General features: G+C 33.4%; 3 protein-coding genes across 4 annotated transcripts; all 3 read left to right on the top strand.

Annotated features, from left to right (window-relative positions):
- Positions 1-94: 94 nt before the first annotated feature.
- On the top strand, positions 95-8,566 carry LOC114194370. 2 transcript variants are annotated; one of them, XM_028084543.1, is made up of 7 exons: positions 95-817; positions 1,622-2,000; positions 2,599-3,980; positions 4,205-4,318; positions 4,619-4,773; positions 6,991-7,088; positions 8,156-8,566. In XM_028084543.1, the coding sequence occupies exons 1-6, from the start codon at positions 419-421 to the stop codon at positions 7,037-7,039; spliced, it is 2,478 nt and encodes an 825-aa protein (XP_027940344.1). In that variant the 5' UTR covers positions 95-418; the 3' UTR covers positions 7,040-7,088; positions 8,156-8,566. The 2 variants fall into 2 exon arrangements, with proteins under 2 accessions (XP_027940344.1, XP_027940345.1); XM_028084544.1 differs by having other exon boundaries at positions 8,090-8,566.
- Positions 8,567-10,420: 1,854 nt separating this feature from the next.
- On the top strand, positions 10,421-14,127 carry LOC114193454 (DNA-directed RNA polymerase II subunit 4). Its single transcript, XM_028083262.1, has 6 exons — positions 10,421-10,613; positions 11,808-11,916; positions 12,248-12,325; positions 12,614-12,647; positions 12,782-12,850; positions 13,737-14,127. The coding sequence occupies exons 1-6, from the start codon at positions 10,565-10,567 to the stop codon at positions 13,812-13,814; spliced, it is 417 nt and encodes a 138-aa protein (XP_027939063.1). The 5' UTR covers positions 10,421-10,564; the 3' UTR covers positions 13,815-14,127.
- A 7,126-nt stretch (positions 14,128-21,253) lies between these two features.
- Positions 21,254-25,391, top strand: LOC114193541 (indole-3-acetate O-methyltransferase 1). The gene is made up of 4 exons (XM_028083378.1): positions 21,254-21,485; positions 21,694-22,113; positions 23,480-23,755; positions 24,688-25,391. Exons 1-4 carry the CDS (start codon positions 21,375-21,377, stop codon positions 25,042-25,044), a joined length of 1,164 nt encoding a protein of 387 aa, XP_027939179.1. The 5' UTR covers positions 21,254-21,374; the 3' UTR covers positions 25,045-25,391.
- The last annotated feature ends 2,443 nt before the right edge of the window (positions 25,392-27,834 follow it).

Here is a 27,834-nt window from a genome sequence, read left to right as displayed (position 1 = left end):
AACTCGGTGAGTCGCGTACGAGTTGAAGGGAGAAGATAAAATATAAATACAAGTAATATGATTATTATTTGTTTGTGATTGGTGAAATCTCATTTGTATTCCGCGTGGGCGTGTCTCTCTCTCTCTCTCTAGGGATCGCTCTGGTCAGCAATTGAACTCAACTCGTTCTCTTTCTCTCAACATAACTCACTACTATTAACCCCATCCCACCCAATACACTTCAATACCTAATTACTCGCACGCGCAACGCAAACCCAAACCCAAACCCAAACCTCGCCTTCATCTCTCTCAACACACTTACCCGCCAAAATTTTAATTAGCCTTAGCCCCCTCCAATTCAAACCTCTCTTCTCTTTTCTCTTCTATTCCCTCTCTCTCTCCTCTCCTCTCTCCCCTCTCTCTCTAGGGTTTCCCTCCCATGGAGACGGAGGAGGAGCTCGTGCCCGATCCCAAACCGGAGGACCAGACCGTGCCGCTTCAGAACGGGGACTCTGACCAGCGCTGCGCCAAGAAGCCCAAGGTTGACGCCGACGCCGAATTGAAGAGAGTGGCCGAGATTGTTCTCGTTCTCTCTACCATGGCCACGGTGCGTGCGGGGAGGAAGCCTTCAGACGCTGAGGTCGAGCTCATGAGAGAGGCGCGCGCTAAGCTCGCCGGCCTCTGCCAGGGTTTGGCTCCCAAGGATATTGTGGCCAGGGAAGCAATTGGCACCGTCATCGAGGATCTCGGATTGCACTCCAAGCTTAAGGACCAGAGGCTAGGGTTTCGAACTCCCAAGATGTCTATTGCCGAGAGGTATTCCCATGCTAAGTGGAAGGTAACTGCCAACCCTCTCTCTCTGCTCAATTTACTTCCGTTTCGTTTCAACTTGTTTGTTGTTTAGCGAAATTGTGTGTTGAAACTTTGTATCGCAGAACAACGGAGTGAGTTTAGAAGTCACGTGTGTGTCTGTGTGTGTGTCTTGGTTGTTTTGGATAATTATTCATGTGAAAACTTGTTATGAATGGTGCTTAAGTAAAATTAAGTTTGTTGTTGTTGTGAATTGTGTCTTGGATGAGGATAACAGCGTGTTTGGATATGCATCCTGTCCGTTTAATTTAGAAGAAATGTATAGTTTCTGCTAGCGTGTTTGGAAACTTGTTGGATAGGAAGAAAACATGCGTGGGGTGTGAAAGCTATAACAGTTAGCTTTTGGATGTCACATTCAAGATATGGGGACTAAACATGGTTTTCTTTCAATATTGATGTGAAAAATAAGCGTAACGAACGCATAATCAAGCAAACACTAAGAGTTTCATTTTCCTAGTCCTGTGAAATTCACCTGATACTTTTGCAAATTTTGTATTTCATAGTGGAGGAATCTTTGGGCAGATTATCGTGTACTAATGCGCTTAGGCTTGGCAAGTACTGGGCTTTTTTTCCTTTAATTTTCTGTTGCCGTCCCTTTCTTTGTGTTTGTTGGAATGTTGAACACTGTTTACAACAAGTATTATCTTTTTCATTTGCTCACACAAGAGATTTTTTTACTTATAGTGTGCATGCCAAGAATGACACTCTGCATTTCTTTTGATTAGTTTTTCCCTTTATTTTTGTCTTTCTCTTTTGCCATTTTGGTTCCTAGATGGAGGAAGCAAAGAAGTTTTCTGCACCTTCTACAACACATACATCTCAACCCTTACAATCAAACATTGGTGGACCTGTTGACAATCGTGTGCCATCACATGTTGTTCGAATTTTCCCTTCTGATAAACCAAGCCAGCCAGCAATCCCTTCTATGGGTGCCGTAGTGTCTATTCCTCCCCATGTTTCTGCAGGATCTTCTGCAGTATTGCAATACCAGTCAACTGGCAATGAAGTAAGACCACCTGTGGTTTCTGGTGTGATGCCTAGCGGTCACTTGGGGAGAAATTCGTCTTCCTTAGTATTGCCTAAAGTTGAACATCCACAGTTCAAAGTTGATGGAGGATCAAATGGGTCTTCTTATATGCTACAAGTCCAAGGTATTGTCTTCTGAAGCTCCTTACTGGATCCAACTTCCAAGGACTGGTTGAGTTACATTTACGATTGATGAATGACAGACACTGCAATATGTTTTCATTCTATAATAGTTGCAATACGTTGGAAATTTAGATTTTTTTACTGGGAAGCAATAAAATACATAACATTAACTGAATGTGCTGAAGAAAATACTGTAGTTTTATGGTTATATATTTACTGGTGTTTTTCCGCTTTAAATCACGGAGTGATTTGTGGTGAAGCCTGAAAGTTGACTGGATTTGTGTATATCTTGGTGAATATGTCTATTTTGAGTTGATTGAATGGATATAACCTCCAAGCAGATGTTGTTTCTGTTTCCTTGTTTTTGAAGACTGTGAAATTGAATTTCCTTCATTTTTTTTCCATTTAAATCTTTATTATTTGTTGGTAACTTATGAAAAATTGGCATTAAGATTTTAAGTTATTTTCATTTTTTCTAATTTTTTTCTTAGCTTGCTGGTACTGTATTGTGTCTTTATAATGTGCACACAAGTGTATCTTATGGCATTTTAGCCATGAAATTGAAGCTGGGAGCTGAATGTTATGACTTTTAAATTGTAGCAAATTCATCAGCAAACCAACCTTTGGTGAATGCTCCTGCATGGTCTATACCGACTCAAGCTGCTTCAGTAGCAAGAACTGTATCAGAAAACAAGGTGCCTGCGACTACCTCTGTGAAGGTTGAAGGAACATCTGACATAACCGTATCAAGGGCAGGGCCTCAAATAACAACAGACCCGAGCTTTAGACCATTTATCACTCCAACCGCTTCTGTAAATTTGTCTACTGTGCACCAGCCTTTGCAAGCCACGAACATTGTTCAGCCTCCTTTGATTCCCAGTCACACTGATATTGCAAAGGTTGTCCAGAAAGTGTTACAACCAAAGGTTCCCAGCCATCCCACTTGGATTCCTCCATCAAGGGATTATATGAATAAGGCTTTGACATGTCAGATGTGTGAGCTCAGTGTTCAGGAGGTTGATACTGTACTTCTCTGTGATGCTTGTGAAAAGGGATTTCACTTGAAGTGTCTGCAGCCCTCGGTCTTGAGAGGAATTCATAACAGAGTTGATTGGCATTGTATGAGGTGCTTGAGTATAAGTGGTGGAAAGCCTTTGCCTCCAAAGTATGGTCGTGTCATGAGATCGTCAAGCACACCGCCAAAATTGCCCTCTAATATCGGTGGTATTCAAGCTTGCTCTGAGAATAAAGCAGAGAACATAGAACCAAAGGTCTTGCAGATGGTAACAAATGGGAGCACTGTTCCAACTGTTGCCAGTGGCAATCACAATGTTGAGGTGCCATGTTACTCAAAGTTCCCTGATACCAAAGGTATACAAGGGATTGGCATTTCATCCAGTATTGAAGCTATCGATAAGAAGCCTGATCCAAACAACTCTATGAAATCTCTTGGCGCAGCTTCTAGTCCTTCTATTGGCTTGCTAGGTGAATGCTCTACTAAACAAATAAATTCTAAGGTTTTGACCAGTAAAGAGACTTCAGAACGTGAGTCTCTTCCTAAATTATCTGAGCCGGCTAAATGTGAAAGTATGCAATCATCTCAAAATTTTCAAGTGGAACAGACAATGTCAAAAGACAATGCTGAAGTATCACCAGATAAACACATTGATAGTAAAATTATGAATAATAATCAAAAGGACTCTCTTAAAGGGGAAAATTTAACTTACGATATTAAGCGTGATGACCAAGATGCTGCACTTGCAAACATTGTTGGAATTTCTGGAACTAATACTGAAGGTAGACAGGACTCAACATTATCTTCAGATGGTTCACATGCTATAGAATGGATTGGTGATGTAGTACAGCTCGTAGATGAAAAGATTTTTTACCAATCTTGTTGTGTTGATGGAGTAACGTATAGGCTACAGGGTCATGCTCTTTTTCCTACCAGTAATGGGAAACTAGCTCCTTCTAAACTCCAGGCAAGCAAATTATCATTATTTTCTTCCATTATATGCCAGCCATTGATTATACCATACCTGCAGGAATTTACCTGAAAAATTAAGTAGATATGAATACCAAAAACGTTTTAGTGTACTTCTCTTTTTCTTGTGTTTTGATTGATTTTCACCCTTGTGTAAACAAAATAAATTTTTTATAAATATGTAGAACTTTAACAAAAAGTTTATTCCATTTTTATTTTCAGTCTATGTGGGAAGATTGCAAAACTGGGTTAAAGTGGGTAAAGGTAACAAAGTGCTACTTTCCTGATGATTTGCCAGGGAATATTGGTCATCCGTGTATATCTGAAGTCAATGAGGTATTTTTCTACACATACCTACTTACATCTTTATATAAAATTATAATTAGATATTTTTTTCTTAGATCGATATAAAGGCTTGTCACTGGTATGTTAAGTATGTACTTTATATATTTTATCTAAAGCTACGCTGGTTTTTGCATGCACTTGTCGGTTTAAACTTGTAACCTTTAAAGTTAATTAATATTTTGTTTGATATTGCAATCAATGATAATTCTCCACATCCTGGACATTCTTCATCATTCTTAATCATGTATTGCGTGTGGATATTTTCTTATAGATATGTTTTCTTTGTTGAAGGTTTATGAATCTAATAGTGATAGAACTGAAATGGCTAGCTCTATTCAAGGTCCATGTGAAGTACTTCCGTCTGATAAATTTAAACAAGAAAATGACAGGCGATGTCAGTTAGGAATTGAGGAAAGTACTAGAATACAGCCCATTTTCCTTTGCAGGTTTGTTTCCTTAAATTTCATCCATCATTCTAGAGAGTTTTCATTTCATCTCGTTTTACTATATGCCTGTTCCATTCATATTATACATACAATTTTCGTATTTGTAAAGCAACTATCAAATATAAAATATGACTTCAATTCATCATTTTCTTGGTAGAAAATTTTAGAAAACAGGGAAATGAGAAAAAGAGCTGATTTAATTATCGAGTAGACTTGTCATAGATGGTGAAAAATTGAAAACTGAAACCCATTTTCATGCTGCTTGCGGACATGGCTGAGCATTGAGAATGTGCTGTGTTTTTCTACTATATATTCATTCCAATTTTTACATAACATAGATTGACACTATTAACTCTAGTTTATTTCAATTGATGAATTTTTGGTTCGTAGAAAAGAAACATGAAAGCAAATGCTTAATGTTTGGTAGTTACTTTTCCTGGGAAAAAAATGAATGTCAGACAGTATAATTGTTAATGAACCTGGAAGGATATCTTAAACAAGAGCTTTCATGCATGTGATGGAGATAAACTACCTTCATTTTCATGGAAAAACATTTGTGGTATCATCTCATTGGACTACCACAACGTGTTTGCGGTGAGAGTAAAGGCCATAGTAATCAATCTATTGCCAACCCCAAATACACTATAGTGGGATAACACATTGTGGAATGGCCACTATTTCAAATATATTTGTATGCAATTTAATAATCTGTACTTATAAATAATTTCTTTTAGGTTAGGGGGAAGGAAACAGTATATCTTACAGCTTTAAACATTCTGAGTGATTAACAGAAGAAGCTTGCCAGAAAACAGTAACAAGAAGTCTAAGACTGACGAAATGTTGGGAAGAAAGATGTAATTCTGTCGCTAGACATCTCTGGTGGGATGGGCGGGTAATAGATGGGATGTCTTTAGAAAGACCTGCTGAAGAGGTGGGGTTAGTTTTGTCTATAATTATCATTTCCACCCCGACTCCCCCCACCAACACAGTGGAGGGGCAAAATTAGATTATTGGAACTCATCATAATTGCTGTGGTTTTGGGAAAAAGCTGTCAATTCGGCTGTCAGCTGTGTGGTACTATGCCACTCTATGATGTGGCTGCAGCGCCCAGTGACCTCTGTGGTACTATTGCACTCTATTAATTACTTTGGTAACAGGTGGAGTGTGGACAAGACAGAAGAGCAGCCTGCTCTGTACTTAAATCCCCACTCCCTCTAATCGATGCTAGTGCTGGGGAAAAATTGGATTTTTGAAATCCATTCCGATCATGCTGTTATTGCGTGTGAAAAGCTTGCAATTTGGCCGTGACCCCAAAAATGCCATGCAGTGATGTTGCTAGTGTTATCAATTGTGGAAAGTTAGTAATCGGCCATATCATGTAGTGGCCAAATTGTGGAAGTCATTTGTGGTTGAAATATATGATATATATATATATATATATATATATATATATATATATATATATATATATATATATGTATATGAAAAATTAAATTGTTTTAAAATGGAAATGAAATGCATTAATATTAACTCAAAAGTTCAATTGGTTGGAGATTTACCAAAGATAACAAGAAGATGCTCCAGCCATGACTGGCAGCTGCACTCGTCGGTGGAGTTAAGATTGTGGATCCAAGGAATTTTTCAACAGTAGCACTATTGTGCCCCTATACAGTTATTTAGAGACACTGGATGTCACTGTAGTGCCCCGCGGCTGCTCTGTGTTGCCATCGTACATTACAACTTTTGCCTTGGTAACAGCCACTTTTAATAACAATAGCTGTACCTACTCATCTTGAATACCCATTACAAGGCCGTATTTGGCATATGGACTAATTTTTATTTGGCATTCAATTAATCCAGGTTTTACCAAATATTATGTGGATATGGTCATCTATTTAGGATTAAAATTCTAATTCAAAGTTCTGATGAAATTTATTCAATAGTTTGGAAGGAAAATGAATGCTGTTCTATTTGCATTTCTGTTCCTTTTTTATTGCATTGTGTATGTGTTTTATATGCTTGACTTCTCGTTTTGAATACACATTTTAAATGTTGGGACTAGCAGTGAAACTATTATACTGTCCTCGTATATCGGGCTTGTTAATCAATCTGGACAAAATCTGAATAAAATCAGTGTTGACATTTTTTCCTTGTAGATGTTTTTTTTCTGGTCTTTTTGTTTTGAGGTGTCTTAAGTGATTTTGGCTTGTTTCGCAGGTGGTTTTATGATGAATTCAAAAAATTATTTCAACCTGTAATCAGTTGATAATGTCATGAACGTATATGTTCCATGATTCGTACACTGCAATTTTGTGGTGAGTATTTGATCCATTATCTCTCCAAAATGTTGGCTTAAACTTTGTTTATTCTAATGTATATTTATTGCCTTTAAAATAAATCGGGTGCCATTTTAAAATCTTAGAACCATTGGATATGGGGGGTTATATTCCTGAATTCAGGTCGAATTTATTTGCTTCTTGATCTTGGTCTTGCATACCTGATAGTTCTCCCATTTAAAAAAATAATGCTGTAAAAATTCATAGAATCTAAATTTATTAATGTAATAAATTGATGAAACAACAAAAAAAGGAAATTTATTGGAAATTTGGGATAACAGCCGTAATAAGCAGATGGAATTTTCAAGTAGTTTCAAACTGAAATTAGCCAACTATCTTAGTGGTGGTAGAATGTGTTAGAAGGTGTAAATTGGAAAGTATGTTGTTGATACCCTTCCATGAAGAGCACCGGATTAATTTTCATTGTGAATTGGCTTTGGTAAAATAATCTATCGGTCATTGATTTCTTGTTGGCTTTTACTAAAATCTCACAAGGTTTACTTGCATAATGTATCTTCGGTAGTAAGAAGAATGTAACATACTTGTTAGCACATTTGGTCTTTCTATTGCCATCAGAATTTAAATTTAGTCTTCCCATTTTTTTCACCAATTTGATTCCCACTATTTTAATTTAGCTAATTTAATCGGCATCTAATATTTGATAAAAATGTCAGAATGGATATGCTGACATGGCATTTTACGATACTGTCACATTAATATTTCTGTTTAATATTGGATGTTATCTTAATGAATGAGAAAATATTATGCAATCATCAGGCTTTACTTACCTTCCCGTTGAGTCAGATTAGATTTATTTGCAACCAAACCCTAATTTTTAAAATACACTATTATTGGTTAAAATTTATTACAACTTCTGAAATGTAGGTTCCACTCCCCCTTTTTTTTTTTTTTTCTGAATATCACTTATAATTTGGGAGCTTTAATAATTTCAACAAAAATAATGTCTTATATTATTGCAGTCCCTTGATTCTCTCCGTCCCAGTTCCCGTGATGATCTTTGACGATGTGCTTTTGATTGGATGCAGGCAGGTATTTTGGGGGTTAGGAAACGGGGTTTTTCTTGTACTGCTGGGTAATTGAGCATGCATTAAAATTGTTGAGACACATTATAAGGCGCATTGCAGCAACTTGCCTCGTGGTACTAGAATGTTCTACCATTTCTGCATGAATTGCATTTGATGTAAAATATGTAGCTGAAGGAAGCTGTGTGGACTGCTTAGTTTTTCTTAGCTTTGGCTTTGGTAGTTCTTTTCCCGATAGATATTCATTCTGTATAATTCTTTTTCGGGCATTAGGCTCTTTAGGCCCAATAATCACATTATCATCTTTGAATTAGATCAGTGTAGTTTCCTTAGCATGCTGAATTGTAAGATACTTCATCTGTACAAAAGCCATTTCTTCTAAAATGCATAACCATTGGATATCACATTCCTTCAGGTTCTGCAGGCTGATCATAGGTCGATGTGATGTTTTATTTCATTAGTTGGTAGTGTTGTTTACGACGGTTGTTTTAATAAAGTTAAAATTATTCACTTAAAAAGTAGGTGATATTGCTTAATTCAAGTGTTTTTTCTCTTCATTTATATTTTGTTTGGTTCCCTTGCTGAGAATCTCTTCCACTTGTCAAAAGAGGATAGGCAAGAGATCACTTTATTGCAGATCATGTTCCATCATTTTTCCATTAATGGAGAAAGAGAGATGTGCAGAGTGGAAAATGACTTTGACCTTCTTACAAAACATACCATTGAATCAGAAACCATGAAGGGTAGAAATTCAATACTTCAACAGAAGAAATTCCCAGTCCAACGCATGAAAAGCTTTTCTAACATCAAACGAAAAAAAAAGACTCTAATCTTGATATGCCTTCAGAGTAAACTTAAAATACTTTTTTTTTTCTTTTTGTAATCTTAGTTATAACAAAGTAAAATAATTATTATAGAAGTCAACAATCTTAATATATATGTATATGATAACCAATAATCAAGTGTAAGAAACTTTATACTCTTAATACAATCTAATTAAATTAAAAAAAAAGATACAAATAACTAATTGAATTTAGTATTATTCAAACTATTTTTACCTATTTGAAAATTTCCTCCTTAATTTCTCTATGCCCTTGGTTCTTGTTGGTTTTGCTCAACAGATGTGGAAGTGAATGATTCTTTCTATTCCTTCCCTCACTTTTCTTGCTGCAGCTTGTGTATTTTTTTTTTTCTATCTCAATATTAAATAGTGATTTTTCACCCTTTTTTACTATGTATAAAAATTTAAAACCGTAAAATATATAGACAAATCTGCAAGTAAATCTAAACTTGGTTATAATCTACTTGACACAAATCCTCAACAATGACACAAAATTTGTTAATGGTTTGTTCACTTAATTGTGATTGTATTTTATATGTAAGCAGATGAAAATAAAGGATTGATGGACACTAAAGAAGTTATTAGTGGAAAGTTAAAGCTAATTTCTCTTATATAAGTGTGTTTATATATATATATATATATATATATATATATTGAAGAACACTTATAAAATTCTTTATTTTGAGTTACCTTGGAAGTTTAAAGTACATTTTAATGATTGTGCGTAATATTTAATATTTTAATTGTGATACCGGTAGTATTGATATACTATCATATGATGTTAAACAAATAATATTTTTATTTATTTATTATTCTATTATTAATACTACTTTTTTAACAATATCATTTTATTTTTACCATATAAACAACTGATATATATATATATATATATATATATATATATATATATCCACTAATAACAAAAATAAATTTATTATTTTATTCTAGGTAATTTTAATCTTTTATAAATAATTTCTTACTATAAATAGTTATCTTAATTTAAAAAATAATTAATTATAAAAAATTACTTTCATTCTTCTTTTTATTAAATGAAAAAAATAATATTCCACTTTTACTATTTTCCTTCCCTATCCATTTCCAGTCCACCAAACACATGGATAATTTTTAATTTGTGATTTACTTTTATTATTTTAGTATCTATACTTTTTTATAAAAAAAAAAACACTATTTTCATATAATTCTCAATTATCTATAATTATGTTATTTTCATTTTATATTTTAAGTAATTAAAATATTTTTCATTATATTTTAAATGAATGTATTAACTTAAACATTCAATCAAATGAACAAAATTATACATGCAACTAAATATTATTTCAAAACTAAAAGTTTTAACTAAGATAACATATTACAATAACAAATAAAACAAATCAAGATTACACATAAAAATGGAAATATTAAAGTAACAATTTATAATAAACCATACAAGAACACACCTTCGTGAGTTATGCTCATTGTCATTCTTTGATCGACCTTCCTCTTCACACGTTCTTTCTGCTCACTGTTTCTGCGCATCTGTTCCTTCTCACATACCTGAAAGTCTCTAAAACATGTCTGGGGAAGAGGAAGAAAACGCCGCAGAGCTCAAAATTGGAGACGGTAATTAATTTCTTTTTATTTACAAATTGATTTTCTTATTTGAATCGTTTTGCTAGAAATCAACCTCTTGTCCTATAAAATCGGGGTGCTTTTCGCGTAGGGCTTGGGGTAGTGTTTTGCAATCTGTTACTTTGTGCTTCATAAATCTTCAGGTTGAATTGGTGGAATGTTTGATGAGGTATAGCATTGTGTTACAATTCGTATATGAATTGGGTTAACCCTAAACTCTAAATTATAAGCATAAGTTGTTTTGGTATGTAACTTTACGAAATTCAATATTCTTAGTTTAGTCCCTGATTTTAGGAAACAACATTGACGAGAGTAAAAAAGGAAATAGAAAAGGGCTGAAGTGAATGCCTTTTTGACCCAATTGTAGGTTGGGTGAAATTAGGGACTAAATGATCGCATAAAATTTAAGTTTTAAAATGGGACTTTCTGTATTTGAATAATTTAATTTTAAATAAATGGCCTATTGATAAATGGTAAAATTTGATGCTGCTAACAAGCATGGCTTACCAAACTGCATCACTTGCTGGATCTACGGTGGTAGGGTAGAAGGCTGAATGGTCTGTGCTACTAGGGCATTTAGTAACACCATCGTGAACAAACTTAACTTATATGCTAAAGTCTATTAGGAAGTGAGTTTAAACCTAACCCATTCTCATAAAACCTGCTGTAAGGTGACATTGTCTCGCTTATATACTGCAAATTGGTCTTATTTATAGTTGATGTGGGATTTATAGACTCACCTCATGTCGGGATATAAACATCTTATGTGTGTTACTAGATATTTTTGGGTGGTTTAGGTGACATGATAGACCCAACAAACCTAAGTAGGATATACTCTGATACCATATTAGAAAGTGAATTTTGACCTTATTTCTAGCTGATGTGGGATTTTAACAAAGACCAAGCCATTGGTGGTATTTTCTTTATGATCAATGTCTTTTGTTATAATTTGCTCAACTTTTTGCTTTGATTATCCCCTGATTTTGAGTTATAATTTTTCTTGCCAATGCTGAGGTAGTGACTAAATGTGAGGGATTGTTGGTGTTACATCACCGGATCCAATGATTCTGCTATATATATGGTTTGATTGTATCATATCATACTCGAATGCTTGAACATGTTTTATGTTGGTATACTTGTTTCCAGCTTTTTTCTCACACTAATGAAATAAGTTTTTTTCTTCAGAGTTTTTGAAGGCAAAGTGCTTAATGAACTGTGAAGTTTCATTGATTCTTGAGCACAAGTACGAGCAGCTTCAACAGACATCTGATGATCCCATGAATCAAGTTTCTCAGTGAGTTTGAATACTTAATCAAGTTCATGTTTATTTGACACAAAGGTCCTGAAATAGTGTCTTTTTCTGGTGCCCTCAAAATAATTAGTTTTCTTGACAATTGGGTTGCAATTAATTCCAAGATTTTATCTTTTATGACACCGCTGAAAAATATGTTCCTCTTTGGTTTCCTTTAAATGTTACAACATTAGGGTCATAAAACATATTGGCAAACATCGTGGTCCCAATTGAATTTTTTGCCTCAACTAGATTTGATATTGATAATGAGATGGAAGAGGAGCAAAGTAGTTGATCACCTAATGACTCTGATTCTTTTTCTGTTCTGTATCAGGGTATTTGAAAAGTCGTTGCAGTACGTGAAGCGATTCAGCCGCTATAAAAATCCAGATGCTGTTAGACAAGTTCGAGAGTATCCTCCAAAACTAAATTAAATGACCCATCTGTCATTTCTCTTATCACTCGTTTAATTTTGGTCAAATCATGTGGGTTCCTATATAAAAATATTGATCTAAGTTTCTTTCATATCATTATTGACTTTTTTATTGTCTATGTTTTTGATAGCTTAAATGACTATTGTATCTCATTTAGTACATCTTAGAAAGTTGGTCTATGTTAATTCCTCTTTTCCTGGAATTAAATTCAAAGAAACTTGACATTTACTGCCTTACTTAAGAATTTGATCTTAACTAACGTACAGAATACTTGCAAGATATCAATTGGCTGAGTTTGAGGTAATACAACTATTTCCTTCATGAATTCAGTTAGGGATGCAAGTGTTCACATTTGATATAAAAAAAAAAAATTCAGTTACCAGTTTCAGACAATACAAGATATGATTTTTTTTGTCTAAATGAATCTGTTGCAGTTGTGTGTCCTTGGCAACCTTTGCCCGGAAACTGTGGAGGAAGCTATTGCTATGGTTCCATCTATCAAGGTAAAAGCTTCTCCCTTTTTCTGTGGTAGGATTTTCTTTTTGAGAGTAGGCAAAGTTTAAGTGCTTTCCATTCTCCCTTTGATGATGAAGGAAGGCAGTAGTGGATTAAATAAAAGCAAAATATGATATTTGTTTTTCTATAATTTTCTGCTTTTATAACTGATAAAATTTGTTTAGACAAGTAAATTTTGAAACACCAGTAAGGGTGTAAAGTAATTTAGTTTACAGAACACCTTGAAGTTACAGACAAAGTAAATACTGATAATTGAAGGATTATAGTAAGTTTAAATTACCTTCATTTTCTCCGCATCCTTGTTATGTGACAAAGAAGGATGTAGAGGATTTAATAAGGGCAAATATGATATTTTATATAAGTTTATGTTGTTATTGCTAAAATTCAATTTTACAACTAAAGTTTGAAATATCAGTGATAATTGAACTATAACTTTTTTATAAATTTTCTGTTCTTCTGATTGTTAAAATTCAGTTCTGACAAGCAAAGTTTGAAACACAAGAAAGGGTTTAAAGTAATTTTGTTTCCAAAGCACCCGTAAGTGGATAACCGAAAGAAAAGTAAATGCTGATAGTTGAAAGGATTTTGGTACGTTAGCTAGAGATCTTGCATTTTTTTTTCTTATCCCTGAAACAATTCTCTTCATTTATTCACCCTCTAAGCATGACATGTTGGTTACATAGTTCCCGTCACTTACTGTAACCTCACTAGCTTACTATCTGCTACGTTGTTACTTTGAAATATTATTCATGCCTTATTGGGTTCTGTGTAGCTGCTAATGAGCAAGTTATATTTTTGCATAATATATCTGAATAGTAAACGTAACTTCCGTTAAATCATTTACATTAGTTGCTCTAATTTTTTTACCTGCAGACAAGAGGACGGGCTCAGGATGATGAAGCAATTGAGAAAATGTTGAATGACTTGTCATTGATTAAGAAATTTGAATAAATATTTCTTACATTGGGAGTATGATATAACGTTACTTATACCATATCACGTCACCTGATGCAAGCAACACATTCTTGTGGTTTGTATTACAGAAACCCTGGATAATATCTAGTTTTTTGTGACTATCTAAGAAGGATTTTGACACATGCATGCTGGTGTATGAATGTGGCTTTAACTTGTTATGTGGTTAGTGTGTTGCTGTAGCCCTCTGTTTATAGCAAGACTGATTATTATACATTAAGTGGTCACAGTGGTAAATGAAACTTGATGTAAGTCTTGGTTCCTACAAATGTACATGTCCTAGAAGTTAACAGTCGTCGTTACTTAACAAATTTTGGTATTTGTTAAGAGTGCTCAAACTCAAAAGTCTTTGCAATGCCTTTATTTTGCTTAATATGCATTACCTTTTAAACATAGTCTATTAGGTAACTTTTACCATAACCTGAGGGAAGAAAGATTGTGAGTGAAGAAAATAATGAAAATGTAAGCCATAGGAAAATTGGTCACCACCTGGTGAGGGTCCACTCTGTTGTGGTAAGATTCAAGGGATTATGAGAAGATTTTTTAAGGTGAAACTAAAAAGGTATTAGAAAGATTTCTTATCTATTACTAAGCTATACATCAGGAAGGAGTTCTAGGTTTCTCAAGGAGGGATTTACTTATATAAGAGATTGATGTAACAAATTGTGTCAGTAAGGGAAACGTGGGGAGTTAGTAGGAAGATAAGGAATATCTGGGTGTAAAGAACAATGATCATAGCGTCTCAAAGACCACATGTTCCTATTTTCAGTTTTAGTCTTTGTCTTGCATTGTATATATACCACAGATATTGATATCCAACTATACCTGTAATAATGTAGTGGACTTGGTTGATTGAGTGTTTAAATTCACTTTTTATGGTGCAATGATATTCTTCTAGAGAACTTGGAAGTTAATCCTCACTTGGTTCTTGCTAAGCTTCACGTTCATCATATTCTATTCATCATATAAAACAACCCTTATTCTCGAATATGTTCTCTTAATTACTAGTAAAATTGAATATTATATGTAAAGGGAACAAAGACGATCAAGAATGAACCTCTAATAAGTTTCTAGCCAATGGTATTCATAACCTGGTGGTAATTTTCCATCCCAATCAAGTGAAATCCATTGAAATTCCCAGTTCAACATATCAAAGGCTTTTCTAACATCAAACGAAAAAATAATAATCAGATCTCTAATCTTGAAATGCCTCGAGAGTAAACTTAAAATACCTTATTTTTTCTTCTTTTTGTAATCTTAGTTATAACAAAGTAAAATAATTATTATAAAAGTCAACAATCTTAATATATATGTATATGATAATGAATAATCATGTGTAAGAAACTTTATGCTCAATACAATCTAATTAAATTAACAAAAATATTGAATATTGAAAACCTCGTTGATGGATATTATAGTTGAGGATGGGGGGCACTGTGTCAAGAAAGAGGATGAAAAAAAGGTGGGCAACAAAACAAAGGATGATACAAATAACTAATCTAATTTAGTATTATTCAAACTATTTTCACCTATAATAACTCAATCCAACTAGCATAATTTGTCCTTCTCAAAATTATGTTAGTCGGTTCTATCCAGATTATGAACCAACTAGTACCAACAAATATCCTAATAAATAAATATTTCTATTAATAAATAAAAAGTACCAAAAAAAGGCATCAAAGGGGGGACTGTCTCAATAAAATTTCACATAATATTGTGTTTATCTCCAACTCCATAAATATTCATTAGTTTCAATAGAGTTTCAGCAATTTTAATGTTTGTTGGTATAGACAATTAATGCCTTCAAGTCGAATGAAAATAGAAACAAAACGGTTGAAGTAGCTTCACGATATCATACATTTAAGTCTCACGTCGGAAAAGATAAACCATTTGCGTAAGCATCGTGTTTGTGACCATTTTTATTTGTTTGGGTTCTAAATACCAAGAATATATATTCTTTATACGATAAATATTAATAGGTATTAGACCTAATATTTTTGTTCTTGGAATCTTGACAGAAAAGTTTTAAGTCCTGAATTCCACGCACATCTCCTTCTTACCAAAATCATTGAACTCGAGGAACTATATGTGTTTGCTATGCAAACAAAGTATGAAGAACTTGAAAGTTCATGAGAATATATATGAAGAACTTGATTATACAATAGCCTATGCAATTTTATATAGTGGATAGGCATGTGGATGCTTACCTCAAATTCTGGCACTATTACTACTTACTTATTCTTCACAGTTTGAACTCACTTAATTGGTGTGAAAAACCACGCACCGTAACTGGAGATTATTGATTTCTACTTTTTAAACCAATCAGCACTTGCTATACAAAAATGAACGCAATGAATGTGGATGAACCCTAAACCCTAAGAAATGTCCTTTTCTGAAAACAAAAACATATTTTATGTTCTTCTTTGTCGTCACAAACCGCTCTATGCTGCATTTTGCCTGAAAAGTTTGATACCAATAACTGCCATTCTTCAATAATTCTGGGGTCCTTGTTCCTTTCTAGAGTTACACAAAAAATATATTTTAGATCACTGTTCCTTTTCAATTTCCACATGCATCATGTTGCTTCATTCTTTTAGAAAATATGCCCAACCTAGATACCTACATGCCTATATCAACAGGAAAGAGAAATTTTATTTTTACATCTCAGTTTTATATATATTATTAATTATTGTTCTTATACTTTATCCCTCATTGGATTTTTCAGAATCTGTTTTTTTCACTTAACATGTTCTCTTTTTCTCTTTTGTAGTGTGGTAGTAGACCAAACTAAAATGATGAAATTCATAGTGGACAAAACGGAGCCAGGAGATTCTGTTCATAGTTAATTATAACAGCAGCAGTTTTTAACATAAATAATATATATTAATTGTGGCTAAATTTACAAAGATATTACAAGAACATAGAATTATAACCACATATGTTTTTAGGAAAGAGTTAAATATGTTTTTGGTTCTTTAACTATAAGTGAATTTTGAAATTAGTCTATTTCAAAACTTTAAACCAATTTACTCCTTCATCTTTGGAAATACGTGGATTTAATCATTTTAATCATTAATCAAATTTTATTAGGTTTATTTGAAGTTCCGTACGCATTTCATGACTGTATTTGAATTGTTTATATCATTTGATACATTTTTGTTTTAATGTTAAGTCAAATATTATTATGAAACGTGTTTTGAAATATCAAATAAACTTTACAAAATTTGATTAAAAGGACTAAATCCACGTATTTTGAGATATGAAAGACTAAATTGGTTCAAAGTTTCGAAATTAACTAATTCCAAAATTCACTGAAAGTTAAAGGAAAAAATTATATTTAACTCTAAGGAAAAAGAATTTTATATCAGTATATATATAAGTAGGTAAAATTAACTTATTCTTCTTTTATAGTTAAGCATTCTCACTTAAACTTTTATTCTACTTTATTATAAGGGCCACAGAAGAAAAACTGTATATGCAGAGAAGGTGTTGCAGAATAATATATGCAAAAGGGAAATAACTACCAACTTTGACCATTCCACCATGTCTTTGACATCTCTTCTAGGGCTAAAAGTCCCTCTTTTTTTTTTTTTTTCTTCAATGACCTTATTTAGTAACTAAAGGTACCCTCTACAAGCTCGTAATTATTTTCGTTTCTTGAAAAAATGGCTAATCATGATAATTCCTGAACCACTGGTCTAAATAGTTCATTCAAACTATGAACACCAAAAAGGTTAATTATAAACTTAGATCTTATAGATCTTATATATATATATTTTCTGCTTTATTTAATCTCTACACACCAAAAGAAACATTAATTATCTCTGTATGAAAGTTTATTTTCAATCTTACCGTGTTATAAGCACAGAAACAAACGAATGTATTTTTTATGCAGACACTAAGATGAAAAATAGTGTCAAAATGCAGGTATCAGTCATAGTGTACTTTTTACATATATCATCAAGTGTAATTTTTCTTTTGAGAGAGTGAAATCCTATTGAACATGCATTGAAGATTTGATAAACCCAACACACACTTACAATATTTTTATAATAACAGTTAAAAATTATGCAGAATCACCAAATGCTAATAGAAAACCAGTAAAATGTGCTCTGTGAGCATTATTTACAAATTGCAAGAAGAAAAAGTGGTTTCATATTTCAAGTAAATGGCGTCTATCACGGTGGTTTTAACTTTAAGAAGGAGCTAAAAGGAAGAGGGGGCCATTAGAACAAAGTCAGATCACAAAGATTCCAAGTTTATTCAGAAGAGCCTTCGAAATTATATATATATTCGTTAGGATAGACTCTAACTTGGCTCTAACACCATGTTAAAAGTGGACTTTTAAACCTAACTCAACCTCACAAAACTAGTTTGTAAAATAAGGTTTGCACCTTACTTATATATTATGAATTGGTCTTATGTGGGACTTTCAACATACACATATATAAATATATAATATATGTATGTATATATTTGTAGGACTCATATATGTGTGTGAATGTGTGAAAAGAGAGTCAAAATGGCATCATTTATATGTGGAGTTCAGATTTGGAGTGTGGAACTTTGATTCTATCTTTTCTTAAATGATCTAAAGAAGCTAATTAGGGTATATAATATGATAGGTTTGTGTAACCCTACAAAACAGTTAACAGAACCAATAACTGATGCAGTTAGTTAATTAATTAGAATTTGGTGGGGAAAATATAAAAGTGAGATTGCGTAATTTTACATGCACTCCTAGGATCATTCAACCCTATATGTGAAAATAAGTCTCAAAGCCTAGTCCTATATATATAGTTCAATAATTAATGAAATTACGAAAAAGTTTTTACTTTTGCTTTCATATTCTTAATTTGTAGCGTACGTTTCCTTTCATTATTGATGGAAATTCTACATGGATGCACATTTTTAAAAACCAGCCTATGGTATAGCACTAGTTGTTCTAGATCACATGCTATAATAAAATGAAATCATGCATGTTAGAGCTCACAAAACTTCTTTTCTTTAGATAACTCACTTCTTAGCTACACGTCAAAAAAGCTTATAATTAATCACAAAATTCAAATTACACAAATTTTTGTGTAATACCAACGTTGTTTAAGGTTTAATGTTTAGTGTTTAGAAAAAAAAATACAATAATAATGAGTTTTATAACTTCTTCCACCATTGAGATAGTATTATTAGTTAATTAATATATTTGAGGTATTTATATTCACCATATTTTAGAAATTATGAAATATAACATAGAAATATATGGCTATATTTATAAGCAAAATAAATTATGAAAAATTAAGTACAAATATCTTACAACTTAACCTTACCCTTTTTCACATAATTTGATTAACCTCACACATATAATGTTAAAATAGTTATTATTTTTGAAACATCTAACTGACCTAATCATATTAACTACTCCCTCCTGAATTTATCCAAGTTTCAATACTAAAAAAACTCATTTTCTACAAATTTAGTTTTGCAATTTCTTTTATAAAAAATATTTATAAATTTTATTATGAAAAAAAATTTACACAAAATTGCTGCAAATATTTTGTATAAAACATTTTTTACAACAAATTTTGCAGAAAATACTAACAAATTTTATAATTTTGTAGAAAATAATTATTTATGAAAGAATTACCTACTAATTAAAATTTTCAGAAAAAAAAATAGTAGAAAAAAAAAATTTCTTACAAATTATTTTAATAAATTTACAAAAAAAGTCATATGTAATATAAAAAATTTTATTGGTATATGAGCTTATTTCTTAATTCCACACTGCACACCAGACGAATATAATTTCATCCTATATTTTCAGGAAAACAAATTACAATAGTAACTAAAATAAATGAAAGAAAGGTATACGAACTTAACCATTACTCTTTCCAAAACCAGGTTAGGAAGATGAAAATGTGTCATCTATTTCAACACACTATTTCTTTTGACCAATAAAATTCCAGAACTATAATTGCTTCTCTACTTTGTTTTTGAGGTCTTCATTACACAAGAGAGAACGCGATTTCACATTAAGAAGTAAATGAACTTTATTGACCATATATATGTAAAAAAGGAATTAACAATCACACACATGTCATTGCTTAATTCATTTGTATATAGTTTGGAAGCAACACTGAATTCTTGGGGTATCTGCTTTGAAGTTTCTTGTTGCATTTTTTTCCCCTTGTAACAACTAAAGACAAATTCTAAGGACAATGTGAACTGTGATTTCTGAAAAGTAAAATTAGGATTAGATTCTCTATCGTATTTTTTCTCTAGTGATCCTCTACTGTGTGTCTTAATTAGAATATACTGATGAACACTTATATCAACGCTTTAAAATATATTACAAAAGTTTTTAAAATTTCTTACCCTTTAAATTAGGAGAATATGAAACGAAAGTAGCCAAGTTAATAAGTTATAGGAATGTGAAGAAGGTGAATACAACCCAAAACAAAAGTAAAGTGAAGAAATACCATTCCATTCATTCGTTTTGGTAGGTACAAACTGTTGAACCTTGATTTCTGGGGTGATGACTTAATTAACAATGAAATAATTAATCATGATTAAGCTTTTTATGGATTACTTTGACTCTTGTTATTTTATAATAAAGCCCTAAATAGCCGACAAAAGTAATCAATCTTCTCACAAGAATAAACCTAATACAAAAATGCAAAAGTTGGTCAGTAAAGAGTAATCAATTTAAGCTGTTATTGTTTATATCGAAGCAAGTAAAAGGAAACTTACGTAGCCTTAGGAACCATTATTTCACCATATATGTAGATATGCTTAATTGATTCCTTAAAATACGTATCATTACTCAATAATCTGACATTATATTTTAATCTAAACCGCTTAATCACTTCTATCATTATATGCATTGAGCTAGCTTGTGTTTTTTTATATATGATGGAAAACTTTGCATACTACTTACTCACTTATCATTTACTACATCCTTTTCACAATGGAATCACATTCTGCTACATATTTCTATATAATTAACAAACATTACATTTTGTTCAATCCAAGAATTGCTCATAAAGTTTTTATATTCTTGTTGGTCACATGAACTTTGTCTCTCCAACAAATTTTGTTTTGTATCAGAATTCATATATGTAGCTTCTGATACAAAGATCCCGCACCAGTTTTGGGCCTTCTGTGTTGCACAAAAGGCCCACATTCTCTGCTTTTAACTTTTTCTGAGTTTCTTTGTTATTATTATTATTTTTCTTTTCCCATTGCATAGTTAACTAATTTATTTATAATGATAGCAACAACAACAGAAAATAATAATAGCAGATTGCTTGCCATTTGTATCTACCAAGTTATTAACATAATATACATTGAAGAAATAATAATAATAATAATAATTATAACAACGAAGGCTCTTCCTTCTCTATATATACCAAGTCTCTACCATCTCAGTTTTCCAAACTCTCATATCTTCAAACACTCTTTCTTCTGTCTCTTCTCAGACACACTTAATTTCTCTTTCACTCTTTCACTCTTTCACCTCCAAACCCTAAACCTAGTCACTGAATCATGGCTCCCATGGGAGACAATGTTGTCGTGTCCAACATGGAACTTGAGAGGTTGCTCAGCATGAAAGGAGGCAAAGGAGAAGCCAGCTATGCCAACAATTCCCAAGCACAGGTACCATGTTAAAGCACACCCACAAATTTCTTAACTTTTTTCTGATAAATTAAAGAAACTGCTGTATATATAGATATAGATATATAGATATATATAATATGCTGATACATAATAATAACAGTACCCTACATATGTTTGGTGGTGACAATCACAAAACATGCATTATTATGAATGAATGAAGGTGTGACATGCATTGATTAACATGCAGGCCATACATGCGAGGTCGATGCTTCATCTTCTGAGAGAGACTCTGGACAGAGTTGAGCTTGTCGAGGGTCGTGAGGTGCCGTTTGTGGTGGTGGATTTGGGGTGTTCGTGTGGGAGCAACACCATAAACGTCGTCGATGTCATGATAAAGCACGTTATGAAACGCTACGAGGCGTTGGGGTGGCAGCCACCGGAGTTTTCAGCTTTCTTCTCCGACCTTCCCAGCAATGACTTCAACACGCTCTTTCAGCTGCTTCCTCCTCTCGCCAACCACGGCGTCAGCATGGAAGAATGCCTTGCCGCCGACAACCACCGCTCCTACTTCGCCGCCGGAGTCCCCGGTTCTTTCTACCGGAGGCTTTTTCCGGCGAGGTCTGTGGATGTTTTCCACTCGGCCTTCTCTTTGCACTGGCTTTCTCAGGTAATAACCACCATTTGTTATTATTATTATTATTGTATGTTTTTAGGGTAAATTACACCTTTGTCCTTCCAAAATTTACATAACTCTTAATCATTATTTAACATACATTATACACACCTCATCTTTCACTGAAAAGCACCTTATACCTATCACTTCTAAGGGGTTAATAAATAAAGATATCATGTAGATTTCAAAAAACTCAAGATAAGTATCATTACAGTTATAATTATTATTATTATTATCTTCTATCCGTCTATTAATAATATTCAAATGCATCTTTTATTGGTAATATCAACCATGGCTTTTCGTTTGTGACTTTCTTTTATGTTTTCAATAACTCATTTTGTCTAAATTTCATTTCTTATTTCTTAAAGATTTACATTTATCATAAAGAAATAGATTGTCTTGTACAAATATTAACAAATTAAAAAAAATGATATTTTTTTTACTTATTCTGAAAAATTAAATTTTTTTCAAACTAAATACTTATTCTGTTTTGTGGGTGAATAGATAGTTAATTTATTCATTTTTCTCTTTGCAATTGAAGTGGCTAAATTATTACACAAAATAATAATTCATTTCAAATCATTCTATGTGTATCTTTCATCATTAGGTTGTCCAGGATCTTTTTAAACCTTTCAATTAGAATTTCAACTTTAAGGTATCACACCCATTTATTAGAAAACTTTTGGCCTATAGCATTAATTTGATAAACCCTTTTGTATTGTTCACATAGTCTTTTATTATAATTCACTCCCCAACCTACCCATAAAAAAAAAATCAAAGATTCTATTCCTTATAGTCTCTGTGTCATTGTAACATGTAATTTCCTTGACAAAATGAAAGAGATAATTGCCTCTTCCCGAGAATAAGACAGTAAAACATCATTAATTTGAAGCCTAAGTCATAATTTATGGTCAAAAAGTGAATGCAGCAAACCCATGGTCTATAGGGTTGAAAAAAAAGGAACCATGTTTCAGGGAAACAAGTAACGTGTTTGGACAGTAATTTCCAATGCATGCATTATAAGCACCCAATGTTATTCCACTTTCATGCATCTTAAATTTCAATAATAAATGGGGCCACCACACAGAATTTGATCACCAAAAGACACACAATTGGAGTTGGGAATCCCCCAGTAAAAGTGTGTACTATTTTTGCTGCTTATTTACTGCTCACACACATTTACTTAACATGTTTTTTACCATACAAAATTTTCTGATTTGCTGCATAAAGTGTGCACTAAAGTAGAACTGCATGAAATTGAATCTGCTAAATAAAGTTCCATGTTAGGCCTAGGTAAGTGTATCAGAAAGAGTTTTACTGTTGATGTTTGAGTAAGTTTTGTTTGGTTGAGAGAGTGCAGGTGCCAGAAAGTGTTGTGGACAAGAGGTCAAGTGCATACAACAAAGGAAGAGTTTTTATCCATGGTGCTGATGAGAGCACAGCAAATGCTTACAAGAAACAATTCCAAACAGATTTGGCAGGGTTTCTGATGGCAAGATCAGTGGAGATGAAGAGAGAGGGGTCCATGTTCTTGGTTTGCTTGGCCAGAACTTCAGTGGACCCTACAGACCAAGGTGGGGCAGGCCTTCTTTTTGGGACCCACTTTCAGGATGCTTGGGATGATCTTGTCCAAGAGGTAATTATCATAATCACAAACATTTTTATGCATGCTTGTGTCAACAGTGCTTGCCCACTTCACACACCCTCTATTTCCCATTTCCCATTGGCAGACCAAAAAGGATTAAAAGACACTGTAGAGATTAAAAGACCACAATGCTCAAGTGTTGTAGGCATCACCACAACTTATCATGAGTTTTCACTGCCCAAGTTTCAAACAGATTGGTCCCAGCCGTTGATTAGCCTCCCCTCATTCATCCACCCATCCATTTCTTGATCATCATGTCGGCAGAAATAATAATTAATTGCCTGCTGGCACTGTCTTGTGGTCCATAATGTTGACCAGCAATTAGGCTTTGGATATCCAGAGTTTAGAACAAACACTGAATCACATCATCATGTCTTAAAGCTATAGACAAAATGGATATGCATTCATCTCATCAGTTTTCATACCACCATGATATTCTATATGGGACCCAACATTGTCTTTCATCAGAGTCAAAGCCATGCACTTCTGTTCTAACAATTATCCTCTCTACACTTCCAAATTCCAAAACTGTAATCAATGAAGTACAGATTATAACCACACCCACATGATAGGATGTGTTGAGTACTTAGAACAATGTTCATTTACACAAACAAATCACACAACAAATCTCATTTACCAACTTAACACCAAAAGATATTAGGATATTTTCACATTAACAGTCTCTTTCAATTTCTAGAATGTCTAAGTAACTGTATGTGATTTTCATTTTCAACTTGGAATTGAAATGAGTTAAGAAGAGATTGAATCTAATTCAATCACGCACTTAAACTGTTTCAACTCAATGGATTCCAAGACTGAAATGATTTTCTCAGTCTGAAACCAAGCATAAACACATTATTCATGTGAGAACTTGCTGTTCTTATCAGAAGTCTTGGTTTAGTGAGTTATGTTCTTGATTTCAGGGGTTGATTAGCCAAGAAAAACGAGACAGTTTTAACATTCCAGTTTATGCAGCAAGCCTGCAAGACTTCAAGGAGGTGGTTGAAGCGAATGGTTCATTCACCATAGACAAGCTTGAGGTATTCAAAGGAGGAAGTCCACTTGTGGTGAATCAACCAGATGATGCAAGAGAAGTAGGAAGAGCTCTAGCCAACAGCTGCAGGACAGTGTCAGGAGTTCTTGTTGATGCTCACATTGGTGACAAACTGAGTGAGGAACTTTTTCTAAGAGTGGAGCATAGAGCCACTAGCCATGCCAAAGAGCTATTAGAGAAACTACAGTTCTTTCACATAGTTGCATCCCTTTCCTTTGCTCAATGATTAGAGACTGAGGGGAAAAGGTTACTATTTGAAGAAGATAACTAGACGACAAAGACTTTTTCTCCACCACCCTCTCTCCCTTTTTTCTTCTTTGTGTGTTGTGTTACGGAGGAGTCAGAATGCACAAAAGAAAGAGGAAAAGAGAGGTTGACTACTTCCAACCTATTGTTTTCTCCCTCTTTCGCGTGTTGTTTGTCTGTCATATTGCTGACTTATGTTCCCTTGCCTCTGAACTAATCTTTCCCTCTACATAGCATAAGTGTTATAGTGTGTATATCTTGTGAAAGTTGTATGAATGGAACTTGTACCTAACAAGCTTGGTTGTTGGATAGGCTATTTCATTTAGTCATATTGTCCTTTCTTCCTTGTCCTAGTCAATCAAAAACTTTCATTTAGTATTACATAAGACAATCTAATAGGTAGAAAAATGGTTTGTTCTGTTCTCTTAATTTAAAGATTGAAAGACGGCTTTTTTCAAAGTTTTGCTTGTCCTGACACATCTTTAATATTAGCTAGCTGTAACCATTTATTGAGCCATGTCAACCATGTATTACTAAATTTTCTACTATGTTATGGCGAAGAACAAAAGCTGACATATGCATAATCAGTAAGAAGGAACAAGAAAAATCTCCACCAAGGAAGGGAAGGAGAAACAGACATCCTACTGTTTAAAGCAAACAGAAAATCAGAAGGAAAAAAACAGAATAGGATATTTTCAGCTAGTGAAAAGTGTTCTTAGAATCTCTGAGCATCTGATACTGGAAACTCACTAAAATCAATCCAACATGGAAGAAACAAAGACTGTAATGTTTCATAAAGAGAATCACTAAAGTTCTGTTCGAATCGACTGCTCCAGAAAAGGGGAACAAATTCAAATTACCCTGTGTTCCTCTCTTCTCTAGACATTGACCAAGTTTGAGATTTTGATCCATTATTCATGCACTCCAAATCTTAGGAACGTACTTTTTTACAAAACTATAGGGTACACACACCACTCAAGTAAACTCAAAATTCACATTAAACAGACTGAAGAAAGAAACTAATGCACTAACATTCACTAAAATCCTTCTCTAATGGATGCAAAATGATGGTCTCAGACACTTCTGGCAGTCTAAAGCTCACCCTTTTCCTCACCGTACTACTTTGGCTTCTAGTCATTGAATTAAACCCCATTTCTTTTTCATCAACCTTTTCATCTTTCAAAAGATTCTCCAAAGAGATACCGTAGCCCACAGAAAAAATCTCCACATCACCATCATTTAAGAGTTGCTCCAAAGACAAGCTACATTCCCCACAGTTAGAAAAATAGGTACTTTCTCTGGCTACTGAGGGATAATCACTGTTGGGACCATGTTTCAAATCACAGTGATCAGCATTGCAGTTAATATAATTTTGTGTAATTGGTGATTGTAGAAGCCACTCCTCTAATGTGAGTTCCTTCCCCTTTTTCTGCTGCTGCTGCTCCTCTTCTTTATTCCTCTTTTGCTTTCTCTTCTTCCTCAGCAAGTAACTTTGCTTGAAATTTTCTACAATCCATACTATTATACTCTTCCTTCCATTGCAAGAGTCCTCCTTGGGCAATTTTTGACCTCTAAAATAAGCCTCACAACAGCAGAATGAACAGTTAACTCTCATGCCTTACTTGCAAAAGGGAAGGGTGAAGATCGTGGTATGAACACATGCTTAACGTTTTATGTAGGACACCTGAGACGTATTCTACAAGAGTCAGTACATTCCTGCCTTTGTTTTTAACAACAAGAAAGTTAGAAACATTGTTGAATGGATAACGTTAATTTCTGTGTTACAGAACTGCGGTTAAATAAGCAAGTATAACACCTTCGGTAAATAAAATGTCACGACCAAAACTAGAAATTCTGAATAACTCAGCCACTTACATGAACATACATCAGAGAGCATTGTGGTGATTCACTGTTCATATTATAGATGCATGTCTTGTCTTGTATGAAAATGAAGAAAAAAGTATTAGTTTAATTGCACTTACACATTTTATTTGACATTTAGTTTGGCGGTGAAGCCAAGGAAGCTTAACAAGCAAACACATAAAGATTTTGTAAACTTGAAGAAATGCAGTTAACGTTATTGCTGAGACAAGAACTATTTGCCTCGGTTGCATCTACCAATTGCTACTGTAAAGGGTAAAAAGGTAGCTCTACACGAATCTAGCTGTAGAATTGGAGCAGGAGTAATAATATTGATGAGTATCCAAGTTGAAGACAAGACAGCATCCTAAACTATGTTGGAGTGAAGACAAGATTGCAAGACTGACAAACAGTGTGTGTATCAATGTAACAAAAGCCTGAGACTTCAATAATAAGAACGCTTTGTGCTCAACTGTTCCTCTAAAGCTGTCAGTTTGCCATATCAAATGGATTCACCAAGAAAGTGCTTTTTATTAATAAAATTCATTTAATTTAATAGTTTGCATTGTTCAAATACACGACATCATTCATAATTCATAATCTAATGCAATTGAACTTACAGTTGAATGGTTTACACAGAATTTTGTAGTTCTTAGAATCAAAATTATTCGTCCTTCGAAATTTGGACTCGTCTCCTTCAAAAGATAAAGTAAGAAATATTGGCTGTCCGTAAGAAAAATAAAGGTAAATAATACGTGCACGTTCATTTATAAATTATGAATGTCTTTAAAATATCATCTGTGAATTTTCCCATCAACAACTGATATTAATTACTTTATCCCTACCCAATTTAAAGGAGTCAGGAAAATTTAAACTTGGATATTCAGTTTGAAAATAAGCTCTTTCCTTT

The sequence above is a fragment of the Vigna unguiculata genome, chromosome 8 (assembly GCF_004118075.2).
Source record: "Vigna unguiculata cultivar IT97K-499-35 chromosome 8, ASM411807v1, whole genome shotgun sequence".
In the NCBI taxonomy this organism is placed as follows: Eukaryota; Viridiplantae; Streptophyta; class Magnoliopsida; order Fabales; family Fabaceae; genus Vigna; species Vigna unguiculata.
This window is presented reverse-complemented; position numbering and strand designations above follow the sequence as displayed.

Coding starts and splice junctions, on each gene's coding strand:
- LOC114194370 (XM_028084543.1), top strand. CDS start 419: ATGGAGACGGAGGAGGAGCTCGTGCCCGATCCCAAACCGGAGGACCAG. Junction 2,001..2,598: donor TTATATGCTACAAGTCCAAG/GTATTGTCTTCT, acceptor TTTAAATTGTAG/CAAATTCATCAGCAAACCAA. Junction 4,774..6,990: donor CAGCCCATTTTCCTTTGCAG/GTTTGTTTCCTT, acceptor CTTGTTTCGCAG/GTGGTTTTATGATGAATTCA.
- LOC114193454 (XM_028083262.1), top strand. CDS start 10,565: ATGTCTGGGGAAGAGGAAGAAAACGCCGCAGAGCTCAAAATTGGAGAC. Junction 10,614..11,807: donor AGAGCTCAAAATTGGAGACG/GTAATTAATTTC, acceptor TTTTTTCTTCAG/AGTTTTTGAAGGCAAAGTGC. Junction 12,648..12,781: donor ATCAATTGGCTGAGTTTGAG/GTAATACAACTA, acceptor AATCTGTTGCAG/TTGTGTGTCCTTGGCAACCT.
- LOC114193541 (XM_028083378.1), top strand. CDS start 21,375: ATGGCTCCCATGGGAGACAATGTTGTCGTGTCCAACATGGAACTTGAG. Junction 22,114..23,479: donor CTTTGCACTGGCTTTCTCAG/GTAATAACCACC, acceptor GAGAGAGTGCAG/GTGCCAGAAAGTGTTGTGGA. Junction 23,756..24,687: donor GGGATGATCTTGTCCAAGAG/GTAATTATCATA, acceptor TCTTGATTTCAG/GGGTTGATTAGCCAAGAAAA.